Raw genomic sequence first — 22,833 nt, 5'->3', positions numbered from 1 at the left:
GGAAGTGTTAGTTACTGATGCAGGTCACACTGCCCGCCGGCTGCAGCAGTCATGTCGCGGCGTCGCGCGGCCCTGCAGTGGTGTCCTTGGGCGCAGAGTGAGAGAGTGATGGGGCCGCAGGCGGAGACCCGAGTCAACGACATGCGCACAGCGCTCGAGAAAGCATGTCGAGCTCCTTGACTGCCCGATGGTTTTGTCGCTGGACGTGAATTGTTGAAAGTGTATCTACACTCGAGCAGAAACGGGAATGCCATCGTGACTCCAGACTGACATTTTGGTGTATGTTGTTAGCTTAGCAAAGTAGCCCCACATGTACAGCACTTTCATTGTCGCAACAGTGCAAAGTAAAGACAGAGAAGTGTTGATTGTTGCACTGTCCGGCGGTGTCCGCACCGTAACTTGGCGTAAGTCACTCAGCACACAATCATGCAGTAGAGGTTATTGTACTCTCGGTGCTACCCGTACCCATCATCTTTTAGCCATAACATTGTCAATGCAGACATGTACCAAGAGCACATAACCCTGGCATGTAGACCCTAGGCCCTCAACTGGCTCAAGCACGCCGCGACGCGATACTTGCAGCGATTCAGGCTCTTCGTTTAGGCTTAGCTCTAACCTGTGCAGATACCGGTATTGAACTTGAGTGTTCACAAACCAGTGGACATATGAACGCACAGGCCTTTCAAGGATGCTTCCCATCAGATTCAAATACAAGTACTAGTACAATCATAATCATCATTGCATTGTCCAGCGACCGGAATCACCAACAAGACGGTCTTCATCCATGCCATACATGTACTTATTCCGGAGATCGCGGAAAGGAACCGCAATCCGCGCGCGTGCGCATTGTTGCTTGTTGTTATGACCCTGTCACTGCATGTAGATCTAGGTGTTGGTCTGGTTGACAGTTGTCTAAGAGTTAGTAAGACTATACTAAGAACTTAGATGTACATGTACTAGTATAATTATCATGCTGTCTGATGAGGGTTTCTTCAGCACGAAACTCTGAGTTACTCAGAGTATGAGGGTTTCTTGTTTCGTGTTGAAGAAACCCTCATCAGACAGCATGATACATCTTTATAGAGAACTGTCAACCAGACCAACACCAGTAGATGTAGATCTACAGTGACCATAACCTAGACTAGTAGCAAATGAAATGAGAAAGCTTACACGGCAGCCCCTCAATTACTCTACGGCTTGTTTTCGAAAATAATAATAATAATAATTATTGATAGTCAAGCCTGGCGTGTTGTGATCCGGATAGCGGAGACCAGGGAGTCGTCAAATACCGGTAGTTGACGACTCCCTGGCGGAGACCGTGGAGTCTTGGCAGTTGGTACACTGTACTACGTGTGGACGTATATTATTATTATTCCCGTAGCTATGCAGAAGACGTTACTTCAGTAACGTCTGGCGCTAGCCAGGGTCCACACAGCTTTAATTTGGTGTTTGTTTGTGTGTTTGTTTGTTTGTGTCACGCCTGGCGCTATCCCGTATCTGTCCCGTACTGTACCGTACCAGCAAAGACAGCTAGCTGGCCACAATATTTTTGTTTGTTTGTGCCATCGACATGCCTGGCGCTATCCCGTACCTGTCCCGTACCATCAAGAGTACGGTACCATCAAGAGAATGAGTATATATGCGAAGTGTATGGGGGGAATGCATTCAGTGCAGTACCATTAAATTTTGTGTGGATTTGTGTGCGAGGCCGAGATCCCACTAGCAGGCTGGCTGGGCCGCCTGTCGACCAGCCCGGGAATCGCATGTAGGCCGATAGCATAATAATTATAACGTACAGTCATGTAGATGTATAGCAGGGAGTCATATTATGTAAACGACTCCCTGCTGTATGGGGAGATTTTCTGGAAAGAAATACGAAGTAGGGAGACGAGTAAATGCGATCAGAATGGATGTTAGTTGCCGTCAGTATAATAAGAAGAAGAAGGAGAAGAACGCCCGTGATCGGCAGAGTCAGCACCGGTCCCAGAAAATGTCAGGACAGACATCCCGTCGACTCCAGAACGCCCGTGATCGGCAGAGTCAGCGCCGGTCCCATAGCTATGCAGAAGACGTTACTTGTACTTCAGTATCTCATTGAAACGTTTTTGCAATACAATGATGTAGCTAATCAAAGGAAAAAGCATTTCCATCAGTTCTAACAACATGCGCGATGAGCTAGGCAACAAAGCATAGCGCAGGGCCCTGAGCTTCCAAGCTCTCTCGTTATTATTATTAATTCAACATCTCCTGGCTCGTCAGAAGACTGCCAATATATAATGAGAAGTCGGGTGGTAGCCAACCACGGCGAACTGAATAATAAGGAGAGAAACAAAGAGAGTACTGCAAGGGGAGGCATGACGAAAATGGTATAATACGAGTACATTGTACTTGTAGTCGAATACAATACATAATGGCATAATACATCGTACATACTGCGCCCGTCATGTGTGATTATTGACAATCACATTGGAGTGGAGAGACTGGCTCGGCGAAACGAAAGTCTCCGTTTAAAAATAGACTGCAAGCCTGGAAGTCCTGCGACTAAGAATACCCTTGTTTAAATTAATAATACATACTGGAACTAAAGAATGATGCCATCTCGAAATACCTGTGCCCGTCTCGCTGAAGCTGAAGGGCGTGGAGGCCTGGAGGGGTTCACAAAGGGCATTGAAAACTCTGAAATAGGTTCCCGACACGATGCTGGTGGCAGTGCTACCGTGCGTGTCGGTCAGTGAGTACTACATACACTGTGACGTAGTAATGGATCACAATGAATCATCGGCAATGGTCAGCTAGTGTGGAAGAGGTTGGGCAATGGGCAGGTCTCTCACTATTATAGTGACTCTCTGGTACTTATATTCGCACCATACTAGACTCCATAGACATAATAATATATTGCTTCGCCTCTCATGCTCCACAGCGCTGTAATTTTTCTATTGTATTTAGGAATTTCCCATACTAGGGCTTTGGCATGTCCAGGGTGGTTCCGGAACTGTACAGCGTCGTCATGAGCCAGCATGGGGGAGGAGGTTCAGAGGCAAGGAGACTGAATTCCACCGGCCAAGTACTGACACTGAGAGAAGCAAGAGACGCAGCAATCAGCTACACCAAGACTAAAACAGTACATGAGTGTACTCTTGATTACACATATATCGGTATAATGAAGGGTGTCTTTCGAGATACGACGATCATTGAGAAACCCGAGATGGCCATCTCCTTTCTTTCTTTTAACAGGTTGCTATTCATTAGATGAGAATGTTGGCGACCCTGGTTCGTGGAAATCAATTCTAGTTGTGATGCTCCTTCCCTGTAACACAATAACATATTCGCTGCCTTGTCATTGAGCATTAGTGCTCGTTTGGATTTGCGAATTCAAATAAAATATGCTGACAAACAAACAATGCTTGGAACAGGCAGAACTGGTGGGTTTCTTTGCTAGAGAACAGAGACTCAAAGAGAGAGAAAGAGAGAGAGAGAGAGAGAGAGAGAGAGAGAGAGAGAGAGAGAGAGAGAGAGAGAGAGAGAGAGAGAGAGAGAGAGAGAGAGAGGAGAGAGAGAGAGAGAGAGAGAGAGAGAGAGAGAGAGAGAGAGAGAGAGAGAGAGAGAGAGAGAGAGAGAGAGAGAGAGAGAGAGAGAGAGAGAGAGAGAGAGAGAGAGAGAGAGAGGGAGAGAGAGAGAAAGAGAGAGAGAGAGAGAGAGAGAGAGAGAGTGTGAGAGAGAGAGAGAGAGAGAGAGAGAGAGAGAGAGAGAGAGAGAGAGAGAGAGAGAGAGAGAGAGAGAGAGAGAGAGAGAGAGAGAGAGAGAGAGAGAGAGAGAGAGGAGAGGAGAGGAGAGGAGAGGAGAGGAGAGGAGAGGAGAGGAGAGGAGAGGAGAGGAGAGGAGAGGAGAGGAGAGGAGAGGAGAGGAGAGGAGAGGAGAGGAGAGGAGAGGAGAGGAGAGGAGAGGAGAGGAGAGGAGAGGAGAGGAGAGGAGAGGAGAGGAGGGAGAGGAGGGAGGGGAGGGGAGGGGAGAGGAGAGGAGAGGAGAGGAGAGGAGAGGAGAGGAGAGGAGAGAGAGAGAGAGAGATCGTCTCCTGGCTTGAGCATGCATTGGCTTGCTACCAGCAGTTTAGTATGCATAGCGGGCCAAGTTGATAGCTTGAGAGGTTGTGAAACAACAATATTTAAAATACAATCATGTAGGTGCATTCTTCATTTTTACAAGGTACGTAGTATGACGGAAGGGTTGCGTCTATGACTCTGCAGACGAGCTTCGTCGCATAGTGTGGCTGCGGTAGTTTTGTCGTAGTGTACGTACTGCAGTAGAGAAGTGCTATCAGCAGCCTCCCCATTCCCACCCTGCCCGTTTACAATGTACAATTATTGTACTTGTGTGCGAATCGGCCAACTTGGCAAGACGTTTGTGGCAGGAAACATAACATCTCCGCTGTCGACATGTCTGGATCATCCTGTGCTGACTTTACTGAATCTAATCTCCTAGTACTAGGTACATACTCAGCCTGTCCAACCTTGCCACCATTCCAAAGCAGGACTGTCCTGCTCAAACTAGTCAAAGCAGGACGGTTGGACAGTCTGCATACTAGCACATTGTACTTTGTAGACTCTACCAGCAGTGCACTAGTGGCAGCAGTGCACTAGTGGGGTTTCGTCTTTCAGATTCATGCATGATTGATCATGATACCCTGCTGTGCTTTATGCTTTATGCGAAGTAGTAAGTTAGTGATGCTAAGACTTGCGAGTGCTCCACAAAGAAAATCTAATACACATCATGCACAAAAGCACCAGTGGTTGATATGGCCATCATAATAATTATAATGATATGGGCATCTCATGCGGTGCGCACGGCCACGGCTAGACGAGAGGAAAGGAGGCGAACAGAAGTGATTACGGATACTAGCACAATAGTACCGGTAGTAGATCTACTAGTAGCCGTTACAAAACTACGTCATGTAGGTGAGATGGAGTTAGGTCTTAGGAAGGATGATACTGAGTACTGTAATGCCCCTCTCTGGCTCAACTGTTCCCACGTAGACACACACGTACAATGTGCGAGGCATGTACTGTAGTGTACAGGCGCTAGGCATGTAGAGTCTACATCTACATGTAGTTATCGCTATTATTACTATTAATAGTATTATTTTTCAATAGACCCGCAAGGCATCGATTGTTACAATGTTGTAGTTGAGTCACCGGCGACTTCACCCTGGCGTCTTCCTTCCGGTGGTAGAAGTACGTGTTGACATCACGGTTGCAGTGTTGGCATCACATGGTTTGTCACAGTTTGTCCCCTTGACTCGACCGTGTGTTCGATACCGGCAGCTTGTAAGGTTAATATTAAATAAGTGCATGTAGGTTTCAAAATTTGGCTTACCTCAAGCCGGCTCTAATAAGACGAAACCTTGCAGGACACCCTTCGGTCAATTCGAGACACTTCGCAGGAAGTACAATCCCGATGACGGTACATACATACAATCATGTAAGTCATCATTGTGATACTGATGATGTGCCTGCCAGGCCCTAGGCCTACACTCTACAGTAGGGTCTCTAACGTTACTCTTGATTGCGTGTAGACCTACCAGTACGCAGTACACGTACCTTTTGGCTGAGAATTACCTGTCCCGGGGTTGTACGTAGAAGTTCAGAAAGGTGTCGTGTATCATCACAAGCAGAAAACTATTCAGTCTATAGATGTTGTTGTAGAAGTGTACTAGTATTTAAAAATTAACGTCGCACCACAAACAGGCGGTTTCGCCTATACATGTGGACGACAGAGGGAATGAGAGAAAGGAGGGGGGCAGAAATGCGAATGAAAACTTGACTGAAAAGCAATGCCAAGAAAATAATAGCTTGGTGGGTGATGAGGGCGAGTATATCAGGGACGATCGCAGGTGGACGGACGACATTCAAGGAAGAGTTTGAAGCCGCCACGTTATTGCTCTTCAGTACAGCTTGGTTTCATGGCGTGACTCACAGCCTGGCAGAGGGCCAACGTTACCATGGTTACTGCTATGCACAAGTAATATAGTATTCGCTTTCGTAGATACAGTGTATACGCCTTTGCATCCGCTCTCCCGCGTCTGCCCTTGTCTCTTGTTGGCACGGGTCGGTGCGTTGGCACTGCTGGACCGAAGATAATCCAGTACTAGCAGTAGTACATGATTGTGTTCTAATGTAACTTGTTACATCTCAGTGACATTTCTCACACCGCCGCGGCCGCTAGCGACAACACTTTGGGCGCTCGTGGTATCGAGCACCGTTGGCGTTGCAAGGATTTAGCAATGCTTAGTATGTGCCAAGGAGGACACTAACGTTTATATGTACGGCTAGATCTACTGTACTTCGAGTGCATTGTAAAACGTGTGTTAGAGAAAGTCGGGGAAAAAAGGACACACGTACACGTGGGTCCTGAGAATACAGATACACAATGTACTTCTGAAGTACCGGTAGCTGGAATCATGAGAGGACATACAAAAATAGAGATTATTGACTTTATTGTACTAGTATCTCGTCAGTCCCAACGGAAACTCCCTTCGATAGGCATCTACATGTACATGATTGTATTTCTTTCTTTGCCTTTGGAGATCCTTGAGTAACATGTCATGTCAACGAACAGGGTCACAGCGTCCGAGTCCTTGGATGTCCCCATTTCTCAGGTTCTCTTGTTCTGTCAACTGCCACTGGTGTCAGTGTCACTCTACATCTACAACTGTCCACCTATTGTCCAATAAATTTAGCAAGGAGTCACAACATACCGGTATTTACGACTCCCTAGCTACTAACGACTCGACTAAGGTAACTGGTCATAACATTGATGCTCCATGAAATCTGATCGCCTGAGCCAAGTTTGAACCCTGCACCCTGCACCCTACACCAGTTCACATGGGGGGGGGGGGGGGGTCCAAGCTCGATCGGATCAAGTTCATTGAACAGCACTGTATCACTCAGTCTGTTCTTAGATCGACCTACCCACATTTGCACCATGCTACACTGCGTTGATGGTCGATTGTAACTTTGTCACACCACTTGCGCGATCACAAAGGAGGAAGGGCTGTGGCATGGAGATAACGGTATGCAGTAGGCATAATAGACCTATCATCAGTGGGTGATTCCAACATTACAAAAATAGCCTACAGTACAATTATGTCATGTAGATCTACGCCTATATCAGCACGGGTCTAAAGCTTTCCAAACTGCTAACGCTATACACTCCAGTATGTAAGTGGCTGCGTTGGAGTTTGCAGACAGAAAAGCACGAGTACATTGTAAAAAAAATAAAAAAGGAAAAAGAAGAAGGAAAGAAGAAAGAATGGCATGCATGCATGCAGGACAATAATAGAGATAGAGAGAAAAGCAGAGGTGGGTGAAGAACAGAAGATAAAGGAATGGTTGAAAGGCTCGAGGCGCTTGCAAGTTTCCGTGTTTGTTCAATTTGTCCTATGACTCATGAACGTTGCATGGCTGGCAGAGACTTTGCCCTGTTGCTAAAAAGGACAGAAGTTGAAGCGTTCAACCGCGGCATGCAGCCGGCTCATCAAGCTACCACTGCACATGAGCTCAAGACGATGGAGTGGTAGGGGCACAGCCTTGACCGCCGGACGACAGCCAGTTCTGGTAAGCGGCATACCACTCCTCAAAGCGCTGGCTCCAGCAGTACAGGTAGGCACGATAGCGCTCAGCGTCCGTTGTGGCCGTGGCCAATGGTGGGCAGTTACCAGCTGTCAGCATGGACAGAACACAGGTATAGAGTACATGTACATGTAGTTTCAGGTCTTCACTGTGTGCGGACTGCATTTTTTTTATTTATTTTTAATTAAAGGGGAACTGTCACCAAAAAATTTCTTCGTCTTATCTTGTAGTTCTTTGGCTCCTGATCACGATGGTGTTATCCGTTTTTCTCTGCGATGGCTGGAAGCGGGTGAAAACTTGAAAAGAAGGTGCCCAAAATTGTCCCGAAGTACCGAGTGACGGCACGCCGGACTTGACCTCCACGCGTACATTCGTCGTCAAAAACGAAGTCCAGCCCGTGTGCTGGTCGATCGAGCTAGCTGTTCCAATGTACGGTGCACGTGTGCCTTTTGAACTGTAATACAGATGGGTACGTCGTACAGAAGGAGAATGCCAAAGAGGCAGAGACCCACGTGCAGCTACACAGCCAAATCAAAATAAAAAGCAGCTGAGCTTTCACCTTTTTGACTTCTTCCGCGAGGATCTAAGTTTTATTTTGTGAGCACGGAAGTACGTCGTTGTTTTGAACTTTTCGCGTGAGGAACAACACGATGATGAGTGTGTATGCAGAAAACAGTACTCCTCCGGCCGGCGATAACACCACCAACCCGAGCCCCAAAGGAACGCAATGTAGGTACGTGAAGGCGATTCATCTGGCGATGTTGCTGAAGATGCAGATGACAAACTCCGACGTCTTTCATTTCAGAGCCGGGTGGGCAACACCGCCACCTTCGGCTTCGATACAACGACATTATTTTCAAGCACGAGGTATGTGTGTCACACTAACAGCTTCCACTCCTTCGTAATCACAAATAAAACAAAGAGCTGGAGCTTCGTGGAGGAAGTACCAGTGCGACAAACTGCTGTCGACTTTTGTTTATTTTGTCCCTTTTTGGCGTTCTCATTGTGTACAACGTACACATCGAGTGTCCGAGTTCAGAAGGCAAGCGTGCATCGTAGGAAGAGATCTACATCGAACAGTTGGCTCGATCGACCAGCACACGGGCTGGACTTCGTTTTTGACGATGAATGTACGCGTGGAGGTCAAGTCCGGCGTGACGTCACTCGGTACTTTGGGACAATTTTGGGGACCTTCTTTTCAAGTTTTCACCCACTTCCAGTCATTGCAGAGAAAAACGAATAACACCATCGTGATCAGGAGCCAAAGAACTACAAGATAAGACAAAGAAAATTTGTGGTGACAGTTCCCCTTTAAGTGCACATGGCATGTGGACAGTGGAACCAACATGGCTGACATCACGTGACCCATTGATTCAGGTACATGTATTGACTGGAGTTGAATATGGCTGCCCTGTATGGACATGTGATAGATGCACTGAACAGCTCTATACCATTCTTTAAAAAAAAAAAATTTCAACCTGTGCCGTTGCAAGATAGAGCGGTATGTACTCCGTCTCACCAGCAACTGCCGCCGTGTCCATGGAGCAGTCTATATCACCATACAGCTTTCAATGGCTGGATCCTGGTAACACCGTCACTCACAGTGCACGGCAGGCAGACACTTATTTGCCAAGTCATGCGGCAGCAGCAGTATCGGCTAGGCATGGACTTGCTACTGACACGGCATTGCCTCACTGGGTTTGCTAGGCACAATGGATACAGTCGGGGAAAATTCAGGTCCATAATGTCGCTCCAACACAAGTATCGTCATACTGGTTCAAGCTACATGGCAGTGCGCTGTATTGTCGACTAAGTACTAACACATGCGGAAACTGTTTTCCGTGACCACCGATGGGACCAACCTGCCGCAGTTTTTTAATGCATCAGGACTCTTAACTTGCGGCCAGGGTGAGCATTGCAAATTCTGCATATTTGATGTCAAGGAATGGTCTTGCAGAACACTAACTGTGGTGAATATCGCCGGGAACTGGAGACCAGGTGGACTGGAGACCAGGTGGACTGGAGACTAGGTGGACTTAGGCCCGACCACGTGGTCTTACACTCAACACAACTGATCACACAGCATGGGGCTGTGTTCCCAAAAACAAGCAAAACAAAATGGACTAAACAAATTGAATACGAATATTAATTGGTCTTTGGACCAGATGGCTTTTGGACCCAGGTGACCTTTGGACAAGTAGGGCTTTGGACAGGTGGCCTATGAACCAGGTGGTCTTTGGACCAGGTGGTCTTTGGACCAGGTTGTCTTTGGACCAGGTGGTCCTTGGACCTGGTGGTCTTTGGACCAGGTGGCCTTTGAGCCAGGTGACCTTTGGAGTAGGTGGTCTTTGAGACAGGTGTCACCTGTATTGCCGCTTACCGTTGAATTCAGTTGTGGCTGCTGGTGGTGCGCCCGTGCCGGTGTACGGTGCCGTAGTGGGTACTGTTCCCGTGTATGGAGCTGTGCTAGCCGCCTGCATTGGTATAGCACACACAGACCAGACAGAACACGTAGTGACCATGAAATCGGATATGCGATATGTGCATGGCTGTCTTGCACCGGAAAACAGCATGTATAAGATTCCACAAATTTGCACAGAGGTGTTGTCCATGTCTGTGGGTGCTAATTATCAAAAGTCAATAAGCAGTTTGCCACACATCTATCAGTACTTCTCATGGCTTCCATTACAAGTAGAAGTATAAAGGGGCAAGACAAAGGCATTTTCAACAGCTTGAAGGTGTCGAAAGAAAGCATAAGCCCCAAAGTTCGGAGCACCTATCTCCAGCACATGTTGCTGCTGAAGTCGCAGCATCGTAGTTCGTAATGTTTCGTTAACAACGTGAAATACTGCTGCAACTATTAGCTCACTAGTTTTGAGGAAAGGAGACAATGTACCGCACAATATCATGATGTACCAACTGGTATTGTAGTGATAACAGAGAGGCTTAAAACACCTTGCAACATGAGACAAAAAACCGGAATACCCACTGATTTTGACCTGCCCCGGAATGCAATGAGTCGGATTGGCAAGTTTCTAAGCCTCTCTGATACCTTCCCAGCAACATCACTGACTGTATATACTCACTGGTGCTCCTGTGGTGAGGATGGAGGTGTTGGTGGCCTGTAAGCAGAGAATCATCAAAGCACTATCATTTCTGAGCTCATGACTTGAACACGTCGTATGACATGCGGAATACAATGAGGGATTGATTTAAGACAGTCTTAGACAGGGCATGAGTGTGGACGAATCGTGACCCTCTCCGAAGACAGCGGATTCCTTTTTGATAAGCCAGATGCATTGATATAGTTTGCAAGGCAGTTCAGTACTGGTTCGATGGTGATTTCCTCACGTGCACGGGGCAATTGGAGTTCAACGACAACTGAGCCTTGCACTGTAAAGTAGTACCGCGAAAGCGCCCCGTCTCGCGAGAGCGTCCTATCTTGATTTTACAGCCAAGGGAAGGAAAATCGTATGGCAGAGTGCTACTGAGTTTGAACGTGCGAAAACCTTAGTGTGCTAAGGTGACACTTGGCATGTTCTTGTGTGCAGCTAGCATCCGCTCCAAGGTAAACTGAGTGCGTATTTACTGCACAAAGTGCAATGTGTGCACATGGTCTATGTCACACAACCTATAGGCAGGACACCACCTCCACAAGACGACCACGAAAGGACGAGATGGTGGGCCGATCTCGCGGTACTTTACGGTTGTGTATCGTGTCGGAGAAAGGTCTTCTGGGGTGTCGTCGAGATCTCGTTGCGACCGTGACTCCTGCTTGTCTCCCTGGCTAGGTGCTGCTTGCTTTGCTTTTTTGCGTAGTGTTTTTGATTATTGTTTACTATTGCGTATTGTTAGTGTTCGTTGTGATTTGGTACAGTACTTGTTACGAGATACGACACATTGTGTAGTGTGTGTTTGCAGCACGAAGAAGACTGCACACCAGAACGGTTAGCTCAGGAGCTTGGGCTTACCTTGTGCAATCACAGTTCATCAGCTTGGACATTGCGCTTGGTCCCATGCGAATAACCGACTAGAATAGTAATTATTTCTTCGTTGCATTTTTGAATTGTGTTCTTGCTAGCTCGTTGATTTATTTAGTTGATGTGTTGATTTGTGTTTGATTACTTATTTATTTGATGCGCGATTTATGTGCGCTGATTGCGTGATGGCATGCAATTATGATCATGCTTGCGCCAGCTAGCTAGATGCCTGCGCCGCGCACTGATGTTGAATGAGTTAGTATGCGCCCCGCGCTGTTCATGCATATATGGTACATGGTGTGTAATGTTTGCCGCACACGCGTATACGTGCCTCGCCTCGTACTGCTTATGTGCCGCGCGCCGTACTATTGCTGTCGCTTTGCCGCCAAATTTAGCTTCCGCTTTCCGAGCGCTGTACGCTCTTCTGTACGCTCATGCCAAAGTTGGACGCACGTTGTGGCTGGCCAGCGCTTTACCCCTCATGCGTTGTTCTTTTCCTTGATGCTGTGGTTTGTTTTTCTTTAGTGTTCTAGAGTTCTCTTTCCGATGTAGTTCGTATTTTTCCAGTCTCTTCTTCTCAATGTATTCTACTGTTCATTCATTATAGTCCGTAAAGAATTACGTGACCTTTTGTCTTGTGGCGTCTGTGCGATCCTGAAAATTTTGAGGTGTTAGTAGTGAACACAACAACGGTAACACACACACACACCTCAGACCTCAGATCTGCCCATCGCGGAAGCGATGATAGCGAACAGCTATGTTAGACATAACAACTTGTGCTGGGATTGCACCATTCAACAGCTTGCAAGGCTGATGAATTGACCTCCACTAATTTTAGCCTGGTATCCACCACACAGCTGATTGAAGTGGCTTTTTCTGGCCAGTGAATCCCTATTTTTCATTTTTTCCATTTTTTTCATTCTTTTTTCTTTTTCGACACACACACCACACCACATACTCCGGCATACACTGGCTGTTGGTAACCACCCAGACACACACACACACACACACACACACACACACACACACACACACACACACACACACAAAACACACACATTACACATAGAGTCATGTCCAATTTCTCAAACTCACTGTGTAGAAAGATGTTGACGGGATCTGGACCCAGAATGTGGAGAAGGCTTGGACGACTGAGCAGCTGAGCAGACAAACACGGGTAAGCATATTGTAGCAGGCTGTACTAATGTCGAAACTGCCGATAGCTAGCAACAATGCGCTCTAAGCAACATTCTGCAAGGTTGTCCTGTGGACATGACTTAATAGCGGGCACGATGAAGCCTGTCACGGCTTGCACCATGGCCATAACGGTCTATATCAACAGTGCTAGCGTAGCTACTACTGCGACCCATGGGTTAGTGCTAGTGTGGGTAACCGTGACACCGCTCGTCTTGTCAGCTGCTGATGGTACGTTGTGGCATGGATATACCACCATTGCTGCTCTTGGCATCAATGCATTCCAATTCCCTCAACTCCACACTAATCTTCTCTAATATGAAATCATCTTGAGACAATCTTGATTAGATTTTCGATCCAGACCCAAGGCCCTGTGGTGTGTGGTGAATGCTCCCAAGCATGCCCGTACGCGTACAAGCTGATAACTTACACAACGTTGAGCGTAGCTGGCAGAGCCACGTCAGCAGGGGGTGCTGTCCAGTAGACGGAGATGTTAGTGACGCCAAGGCGCTCTGTGTGAGTAACGGCAGCCTGTGGTGAGCAGCGCACATATGGATACACACAAACAAACAGATGCAAACAGACAACAGGCAGACACCTACTGAGGCTGCATAAACGCTCTAGAGACAAGCTCCGCACGATGTAAACACAGCCTGGACCATGCTAAGAATAGACCAGAACACGACACGCCATCCAATGACATTAAATAATTACCAAACAGAAAGAGATTTAATTGACTTGCTGCAACACAAACCATAATGAATGGCAAGTGCGTGTACCTTTTACCAGGGAGTAGTACAATACGTATTGTACTACTCCCTGCCTTTTACAATATCTTTCCAGACAATGTGACTACATGTCATTTATTTCGTCCAAACTTCCCACCATATACGCTCTCCGGCCACCATCAACCATGACCACTGAAACATTGGCCCGGCCATGGCCTGACCAACCGCACCTCAGGTTCTGCCAGACTGTATTGTAGTGCGATGGATAGACACAGTTCAGCACAGCCTGAAGGCAGCGGATCTCTTTGTGGAGAGCTGCGGAAGACAGGCTTCTCACTAATTTACTTGGCCTGGCATTGTTGACAGATGTGCCAGCCATGTGCCTGTCAGACAGGTTCAAGGAAGATGCGAACTGTGTGTATTACCTTTTTACTAATACTATTACTAAGTATTACCTTTTTACTATTATTATGACTTTATGCACTCCCAAAGCTTGTTACTTAGTATTATCAAGAGTGCATAAACAGTTTATGGACTCTTGGTATTATTATTAGGACTGATACGATTATACCAATTACTCAGTAATCGATCGATAATGGAATCATAATTCCTTTTAACAATCAACTAATTGTTACGTTATAGATTACTCGTTAGGGATTTTGAGGCCAAAAGATACTGAAAACCCCCGTTCCGTGAAGTATGAATCAGTTCCGCTGTGAGCATGCAGTTGCCAGGGCTCTGGTTCATGTTCTGAGGTTCAATTGACTTCAAAACCGCCATGTTTCAGAGCTACTCGTTCACTAATGCAGATTTGTGGTATTATGAAGACATGGCGTGTGGAGACAGAGTAAGTTGTTGCACAAACTTATGCTACTACATTTTGGCAGTATTTGCTAACGAGTGTTACCGATTAATCGATCGTTACGCCAACGAGTAACCGATAGGTGAAAAATCCACTCTGTCTCAGCCCTTATTATTATGTGTTGCAGTGTAAATACATACGTCACGAAGTACATGTATAACTTACCGCTGGATTAATACTATTGTCTTCGAACCGCGCAGCACAATCACGAGTCTGAGTACGTGGTGCAGTCGTGAAATAGCCATAGGGTCTTGACACGGCTGGTGCGCCATACTCACGCACTTGGCAGAAAAAGCCGAGGAATTCCGCGCCGCTCGTTGACAAAACGGTCACTGTGCGGCAGAGTGGCAAACAAGGAAAGCAGCAAAATGTTGTTGTTGTTGTTGTTGTTGTTGTTGTACATTTTATTGCCGCTTCAAACAGGAAAATGAACCTTCTTACGTGAACTCGATAGAGAGGGGGAGACCAAGGATTAAACCCACAGGAGTGCAGCAGTATATGCCGCAACGAATGGAAATAGGTGACTATATGTTCACACATCAGACCCAAGTACACTACCCCCTACCTAAGCCTACCACATCATTGATTCTCGTCACTCCTTTCCCAGCTAAACTTCGTTCCATCCATTCTGTTTGCCATAATCTTGCATTCGCATCAATATGGTGGTTGTGGCAACTGGTTACATTGAAATGTTTCCATTGCCCCCCCCCCCCCCATTTTTCATCCTTTATCATAGGCAACACAGATCTGGCTTTTGTTCATCTGCATGATCCACTAAATGAAAAGGCAGCGACTGGAATGAATATAGACAAGTACATATAACCTGTACGTGCACTACGTACATGTACATGTAGCTGGCTCTACTGCAAGGTGCTTTTTCTTTTCTTTTCCGTGCTGGGGTCTGTGTTGCCGTGTGCACGCATGCTTGACAAAGTTGACGAGAAAACGGCAGCAAGTCTAGTGGTTTTTTGATGCTGGGCGGGAGATTGGGAGATGTTTCAAAACCAACAAAAAAATCGGGAGATCTCCTGGCTGATCGGAAGATTTGACACCTCTGGCCTGAGGTGCCCACAACATCGAACTCCGGATAAGAGAGCTATGGGTGTTTGTAAGCCAATCATGTGCTCAGGGTGCTCACCTCTGTATGGAGTGCCTCTGTTGAATCCATTAGGAATGTTGTGATAGACCGTGTATGGTGGTGGACCCTGCTGGGCGGCAGCACCTCCATGCATTGGCATCATGGTCTCACACGCCTCTACTGGAGCGCCAAAAGATCGAGCTTCGGCTTGGTTCAGCAGGCCAACCAATGTGCAGGCCAGCAACAGGATGGTGGTACGTAGCGGCGACATCTGTACACACATGCAAATACACATGCACACGCAAACACACATGCACACACACACACACACACACACACACACACACACACACACACACACACACACACACACACACACACACACACACACACACACACACACACACACACACACACATGGTAAGTGTCACGCCACTGTTAGATTACCAACCAGTATTAAATTGGACAGTAATAACTGCATAGTTATAATTACTGTATTAGAATGCTTGTCACTGTAAATCTATTTCATTTCTGCACTCAGACCATTACTAGTATAACCAGCAGAGAATCCTGGTCACGGCCATGACTTTCTGATTGAAAAAAATAATTAAACGAGAGAGCTTGGAAGCTCCGGGCCTTACGCTATGCTTTTTTGCTTGCTCATCATGCATGTAATGTGTCAAAGCTGTGTGGACCCTTGCTAGCGCCAAACGGTACTGAAGTAACGTCTGTTGCATAGCTACGGGATTAATATTTGGTGTTTATTTTTATTATTTTTTTATTTTTCGTGTCACGCCTGGCGTTATCCCGTATTTGTCCCGTACCGTACCGTACCATCAAAGACAGCTGGCCACAAACAGCTGGCCACAATATTTTTGTTTGTTTGTGCCATCGGCATGCCTGGCGCTATCCCGTACCTGTCTCGTTTCTGCCGATCACGGGCGTTCTGGAGTCGACGGGATGTCTGTCCTGACGTGTCCTGTGACCGGCGCTGACTCTGCCGATCACGGGCGTTCTGGAGTCAACAAGATGTCTGTCCTGCCGTTTCCTGTGACCGGCGCTGACTCTGCCGATCACGAATGTTCTGGAGTCGACGGGATCTCTCTTCCGACGTTTCCTGTGACCGGCGCTGACTCTGCCGATCACGAACGTTCTGGAGTCGACGGGATCTCTCTTCCGACGTTTCCTGTGACCGGCGCTGACTCGCACGTTCAAGATTATTTTGGAGACGACGGGATCTCTCTTCGAAAGTATGTTTTTGCTGACGCATCATATCACCTATTCGGCAACTAACGTCCATTCTAATTGCATTTCCTCGTCTCCCTACTTCGTATTTCTTTCCAGAAAATCTCCCTATACAGCAGGGAGTCGTTTACATAATACGACTCCCTGCTATACATCTATGTACGGTATAATTATTATGCTACCGGCCTACATGCGATTCCCGGGCTGGTCGACAGGCGGCCCAGCCAGCCTGTTAGTGGGATCTCGGCCTCGCACACAAATCCACACAACATGTTACTGCACTATCGGCCTGAATGCATTCCTCTGATACACTTCGCATATATACTCATTCTCTTGATGGTACCGTACTCTTGATGGTACGGGACAGGTACGGGATAGCGCCAGGCATGCCGATGGTATATACAAACGAAAATATTGTGGCCAGCTGTCTTTGCTGGTATGGTACGGTACGGGACAGATACGGGATAGCGCCAGGCGTGACACCAACAAACAAACAAACAAACAAACACCAAATTAAAGCTGTGTGGACCCTGGCTAGCGCCAGACGTTACTGAAGTAACGTCTTCTGCACAGCTACGGGAATACAATCTGAGTGATGAAAACGAATCGCAGTTTCCATAAACGATTATTTGCTCGAACAACAATTCTATGATTAAACGAGGTAAATCTACAATTCCCCACATGCCCACGATGGACTTTGTAAGATTAGTAAGATGGAATCAGGTAGCGTTCTCCACTGTCCGAAGAGTCCTCAATACCCATATATGGCAGAGCCTTGCACTCAAGAGAAAGATTGGAAGCTGTGCCGCAACTTTGAGTTTCACGTATTACTACGATCATCAGGCAACCTGAGACACAGCTTCCAATATCTCCCTTGTATAAGATTTGTAAGATTAATTTGTGCTTTTTAAAGCCATTTCTATTCTCCAATATGTCATGGCCCCGAGTCCTTGGTCGGCATCGCCCCAATACTGCCGATATGCAGGTGGGATTACCCTGACATCAGCCCTATAATGTCAAGTTACCATCTGAGTATGTCCTAGCCGCTAGCGCGTTCATTTGCCAGGCCCAGCGGCATTTCAAACCTTCGAATTCAAAATTTCCTTTTCGAATAATCTTGAAGCACTGTAATAGATTGAAGAAATTTAAATACTACCAGTTTTACATCCCTAGAAAACTTCTTTTATAGGGTGACAGTACATCTATTCCCAATCCGGGTGGACAGCAATCTGCTTTATACAGGCAGGTAGAGCATGGCATACTAGGACATGACTTGTGTATTTATGCACTACACTGCATTGGTGAACCCATGTAACGATGGTGTGCAATGATAAGACATGTACTTGCTTGGTATGGACGTTTTTTGGGACACGGGTCTCCCCTCCGGCTGTGGATTGTGTTTGTATACTATTTGCATGTTCCATTTCTTGCCATACCTGCATGGCTTCATGTCTTATTGGAGTCATGACTGGCCACTGTGATTGCCAGTACTGTAAACTGCCTAATGTTCGCTATTTTCCCGAGAAGAGCGTAACGCGAATATTAACCATCGTGAAATCTAACTTCAACAGTGGGTGTATGTAGATGGCCCCAGTGCTTCGCGAACTTTTGCCATCGCAAACTCGCTGGTTCTAAGAAATCGCGAAAATTTAGTGACGTGAATATTGGTCGGTTTACAGTATGTGTCCACACACAACAGAGTCAAAAAAAGGCACTGACAGTACTGTACATCTGCAAGTAGACCCGTATCATTATGTACATGGATTCTGTGGATCCCGGCTACAGTACATGTTGTACAGGATGGTGACAGCATAGCACAAGGTCCTAGATCTACACTGTACTTGGTAAACTATCTATCAAGCAAGGCTTACGAGCCAATAATTATACTATAACTTGCACTCCGTAGTGCCTATCACTGTCAGTATGCTCTTTACTACGCAGCAGGAAATAGAATATTATTTTAGTATTAGGACTGTGGACGTTGTATACTCCGGGGCATCGGAAGGTAATTAAGTGTGGTACGGTCAGCCATCTGAAGTGCAATTCACTCGTGTTGGAGGGATGGCCGAAATTTTTGGGAATTAAAGCCCAAATCAGTGCGTTTTATTGATTCACAGGGTGAGGGGCAAACAGTGGTACGGTCAATACCGTAGTGACCGTACCGTGTCCGACGCCCCTGATACTGATACTGCTACTACAATGGTTAAAGGGGAAGTTAAGGCAAAAATTAAAATTTCACCAGTTGTAGTCTTCGGGGTGCTGAGTCGAATGGTCGTGGTCCGAGGAAGCTGAGACGCTCCCTTCCTACTTGAATCCCAATCGAACTCGCGCACTTCCACCGAAACTGGGTGACTGCGCCCTACTAGATGGGGATTTGTATGCAAAATGTCACTAAAAGCGCCATTTCGTTCTTATAAAAGCATGGATGACCGTGATTGGCCCATATGTTGTAGTCTTTTGGACGCTGGGTTGATTGGTTTTGGTCCGAAAAGGCTGCGATGCAGCGTTCCTCCTTTATTCCCAATCGAACATGGTTGAACAAGCGGTCACGTGCTCCTGCGTACACCAGTCACCTGGTCACCGTGCCTGCAGGGTACAACTTACTAGCCTGTTTGACCTTTTTTGGGTACAGTCCTGTCACTCGAGTTGAACTCAAGTTGAACCTTGGTGTGAAAGTTGTCGCCTGCTGGCGTGGTGACCAGGTGATTTGGGCACCCAGGAGCACGTGACCGCTTGTTCAACCATGTTCGATTGGGAATAAAGGAGGAACGCTGCATCGCAGCATTTTCGGACCAAAACCAGTCGACTCAGCGTCCAAAAGACTACAACATATGGGCCAATCGCGGTCATCCGTGCTTTTATAAGAACGAAATGGCGCTTTTAGTGACATTTTGCATACAAATCCCCATCTAGTAGGGCGCAGTCACCCAGTTTCGGTGGAAATGCGCGAGTTCGATTGGGATTCAAGTAGGAAGGGAGCGTCTCAGCTTCCTCGGACCAAGACCATTCGACTCAGCACCCCGAAGACTACAACTGGTGAAATTTTAATTTTTGCCTTAACTTCCCCTTTAAAGGGGAAGTATACCCTAAAATCAAATTTCCACCAGTTGTAGTCTTCTGGGTGCTGAGTCGAATGGTCTTGGTCCGAGGAAGCTGCGACGCTCCCTTCCTACTTGAATCCCAATCGAACTCGCGCACTTCCACCGAAACTGGGTGACTGCGCCCTACTAGATGGGGATTTGTATGCAAAATGTCACTAAAAGCGCCATTTCGTTCTTATAAAAGCACGGATCACCGCGATTGGCCCATATGTTGTAGTCTTTTGGACGCTGAGTCGACTGGTTTTGGTCCGAAAAGGCTGCGATGCAGCGTTCCTCCTTTATTCCCAATCGAACATGGTTGAACAAGCGGTCACGTGCTCCTGGGTGCCCAAATCACCTGGTCACCGCGCCAGCAGGCGACAACTTTCACACCAAGGTTCAACTCGGGTTCAACTCGAGTGACAGGACTGCACCCAAAAAAGGTCAAACAGGCTAGTAAGTTGTACCCTGCAGGCACGGTGACCAGCTGACTGGTGTACGCAGGAGCACGTGACCACTTGTTCAACCATGTTCGATTGGGAATAAAGGAGGAACGCTGCATCGCAGCCTTTTCGGACCAAAACCTGTCGACTCAGCGTCCAAAAGACTACAACATATGGGCCAATCGCGGTCATCCGTGCTTTTATAAGAACGAAATGGCGCTTTTAGTGACATTTTGCATACAAATCCCCATCTAGTAGGGCGCAGTCACCCAGTTTCGGTGGAAATGCGCGAGTTCGATTGGGATTCAAGTAGGAAGGGAGCGTCTCAGCTTCCTCGGACCAAGACCATTCGACTCAGCACCCCGAAGACTACAACTGGTGAAATTTTAATTTTTGCCTTAACTTCCCCTTTAAAGGGGAAGTATACCCTAAAATCAAATTTCCACCAGTTGTAGTCTTCTGGGTGCTGAGTCGAATGGTCTTGGTCCGAGGAAGCTGCGACGCTCCCTTCCTACTTGAATCCCAATCGAACTCGCGCACTTCCACCGAAACTGGGTGACTGCGCCCTACTAGATGGGGATTTGTATGCAAAATGTCACTAAAAGCGCCATTTCGTTCTTATAAAAGCACGGATCACCGCGATTGGCCCATATGTTGTAGTCTTTTGGACGCTGAGTCGACTGGTTTTGGTCCGAAAAGGCTGCGATGCAGCGTTCCTCCTTTATTCCCAATCGAACATGGTTGAACAAGCGGTCACGTGCTCCTGGGTGCCCAAATCACCTGGTCACCGCGCCAGCAGGCGACAACTTTCACACCAAGGTTCAACTCGGGTTCAACTCGAGTGACAGGACTGCACCCAAAAAAGGTCAAACAGGCTAGTAAGTTGTACCCTGCAGGCACGGTGACCAGCTGACTGGTGTACGCAGGAGCACGTGACCACTTGTTCAACCATGTTCGATTGGGAATAAAGGAGGAACGCTGCATCGCAGCCTTTTCGGACCAAAACCTGTCGACTCAGCGTCCAAAAGACTACAACATATGGGCCAATCGCGGTCATCCGTGCTTTTATAAGAACGAAATGGCGCTTTTAGTGACATTTTGCATACAAATCCCCATCTAGTAGGGCGCAGTCACCCAGTTTCGGTGGAAGTGCGCGAGTTCGATTGGGATTCAAGTAGGAAGGGAGCGTCGCAGCTTCCTTGGACCAAGACCATTCGACTCAGCACCCAGAAGACTACAACTGGTGAAAATTTGATTTTAGGGTATACTTCCCCTTTAACTTCCCCTTTAATTCTGGTACTGGTCAGTACTAGTAGTCAATGGTGGCATCACCATTAGGCATTACGGACTCATGACAGTCACTGGTCACACTGGCAGCCGCACCAAAGCTGGGCAGGGCCATTGAGGAAATGCATCGTTGAAGCATCCTGAGCACTGTTCGAGTTCTTTTCCCTTTCACTCTCCATGCCGGGGGGGGGGGGGGGGGCTGCATCCTGGAGTGCGCGCTCTGTGAAAACACGGGTCGAATCACTGAATCAATCTCCCACGAATTAGCGTTGAGAAATACAGTCATGATACTTGGGCTCTCGGACCGGGAAGAAACAAAACACAACTATACTCGGACTAACTGATTCTACTGCCCATTGCGACCTTTCGTTCGCGAGAGCACCATACAGCACGCAACTCACAAGGCAACGCCTTTCGCTTTGGCCCCTGTTACTAGTGTTAGTTTTCGATGTTTATCATACAACACTACTACTACTACTAGTACAGTACTACCAAGAGTTTATCTACTCTTGGTACTACTAGTGATCGTATTCGCCAAAGCAGCACCTCTTGCCGCTTGCTGGCTACGAACCGCAAGGTGACGCGTGATCCGCAAAGTAACATGACTGGTTGTTATTGTTAGTTGCCCACCCACGGAGCTCCGGAGGGCGCGGAGAAGCGGCACATTCCGCACAGCTCATGCACGCGCGCACTACACAACACGCCAGTTTTCTTCCTCAAAGTCCAAGGCGTTTGCCTCCGCAACGTTCGCACCAGCTGTGGCGTTTGCGGAGTCTGATTTGCGGAGTCCGATTTGCTTCCGGAAGCACCGCCCAGACAAAAGCGCCCAGCAGGCGTTTCGCATTCTGTTCGACTTAGAAAAGAAGAGAAGAAGAATCGTAGGGTAGTACTAGTAGTATAGCCTACACGTATATGTTTCTTCTTACCTTTCCGATCACTCTCTGGTAATGCAGAAGACGAGATACAAAGACTGTAAACTGCTTCTCTCCGCGATGAATTCGGAACTGCGAAGGTCCGACTGGGTGCACGCTGCCAAAATGTGCTTTTCGAACGGCACCTCTTCTCTACTTCTAGGGGCTGAATTGAAGGCTCACGCCTAGGCTAGTCATTGGATACTTGAGAACGTTGAAGAGCTCTTCTTGGCTAGCTACGAGAGACTGGCTCGCAAAACGCCGGTGGAGGGCAGCATAGCTAAAGTCTGTAACGTGTTGAATATTAGTTCCAGAACAGGTCACCCAAACGGCGACCCATGATGGCATGAAGCACTTACTTCAGCAGGTGTTTGTCAAGAGGACATGAATGTGCTATGGA

General features: G+C 47.3%; 1 protein-coding gene across 1 annotated transcript; it reads right to left on the bottom strand.

The window, feature by feature from the left end:
* Window positions 1–6,991: 6,991 nt before the first annotated feature.
* LOC135808350 (reelin domain-containing protein 1-like) lies at window positions 6,992–22,601 on the bottom strand. The gene is made up of 8 exons (XM_065321528.1): window positions 22,449–22,601; window positions 15,528–15,738; window positions 14,555–14,721; window positions 13,230–13,330; window positions 12,701–12,764; window positions 10,712–10,747; window positions 10,006–10,099; window positions 6,992–7,714 (listed from the first exon to the last, which is right to left on the bottom strand). The coding sequence occupies exons 2-8, from the start codon at window positions 15,736–15,738 to the stop codon at window positions 7,554–7,556; spliced, it is 834 nt and encodes a 277-aa protein (XP_065177600.1). The 5' UTR covers window positions 22,449–22,601; the 3' UTR covers window positions 6,992–7,553.
* Window positions 22,602–22,833: the final 232 nt, after the last annotated feature.

Source organism: Sycon ciliatum, chromosome 2, assembly GCF_964019385.1.
Source record: "Sycon ciliatum chromosome 2, ocSycCili1.1, whole genome shotgun sequence".
In the NCBI taxonomy this organism is placed as follows: domain Eukaryota; kingdom Metazoa; phylum Porifera; class Calcarea; order Leucosolenida; family Sycettidae; genus Sycon; species Sycon ciliatum.
The sequence above is the reverse complement of the archived record's forward strand: the minus strand, read 5'-3'. Positions and strand labels throughout refer to the sequence as shown.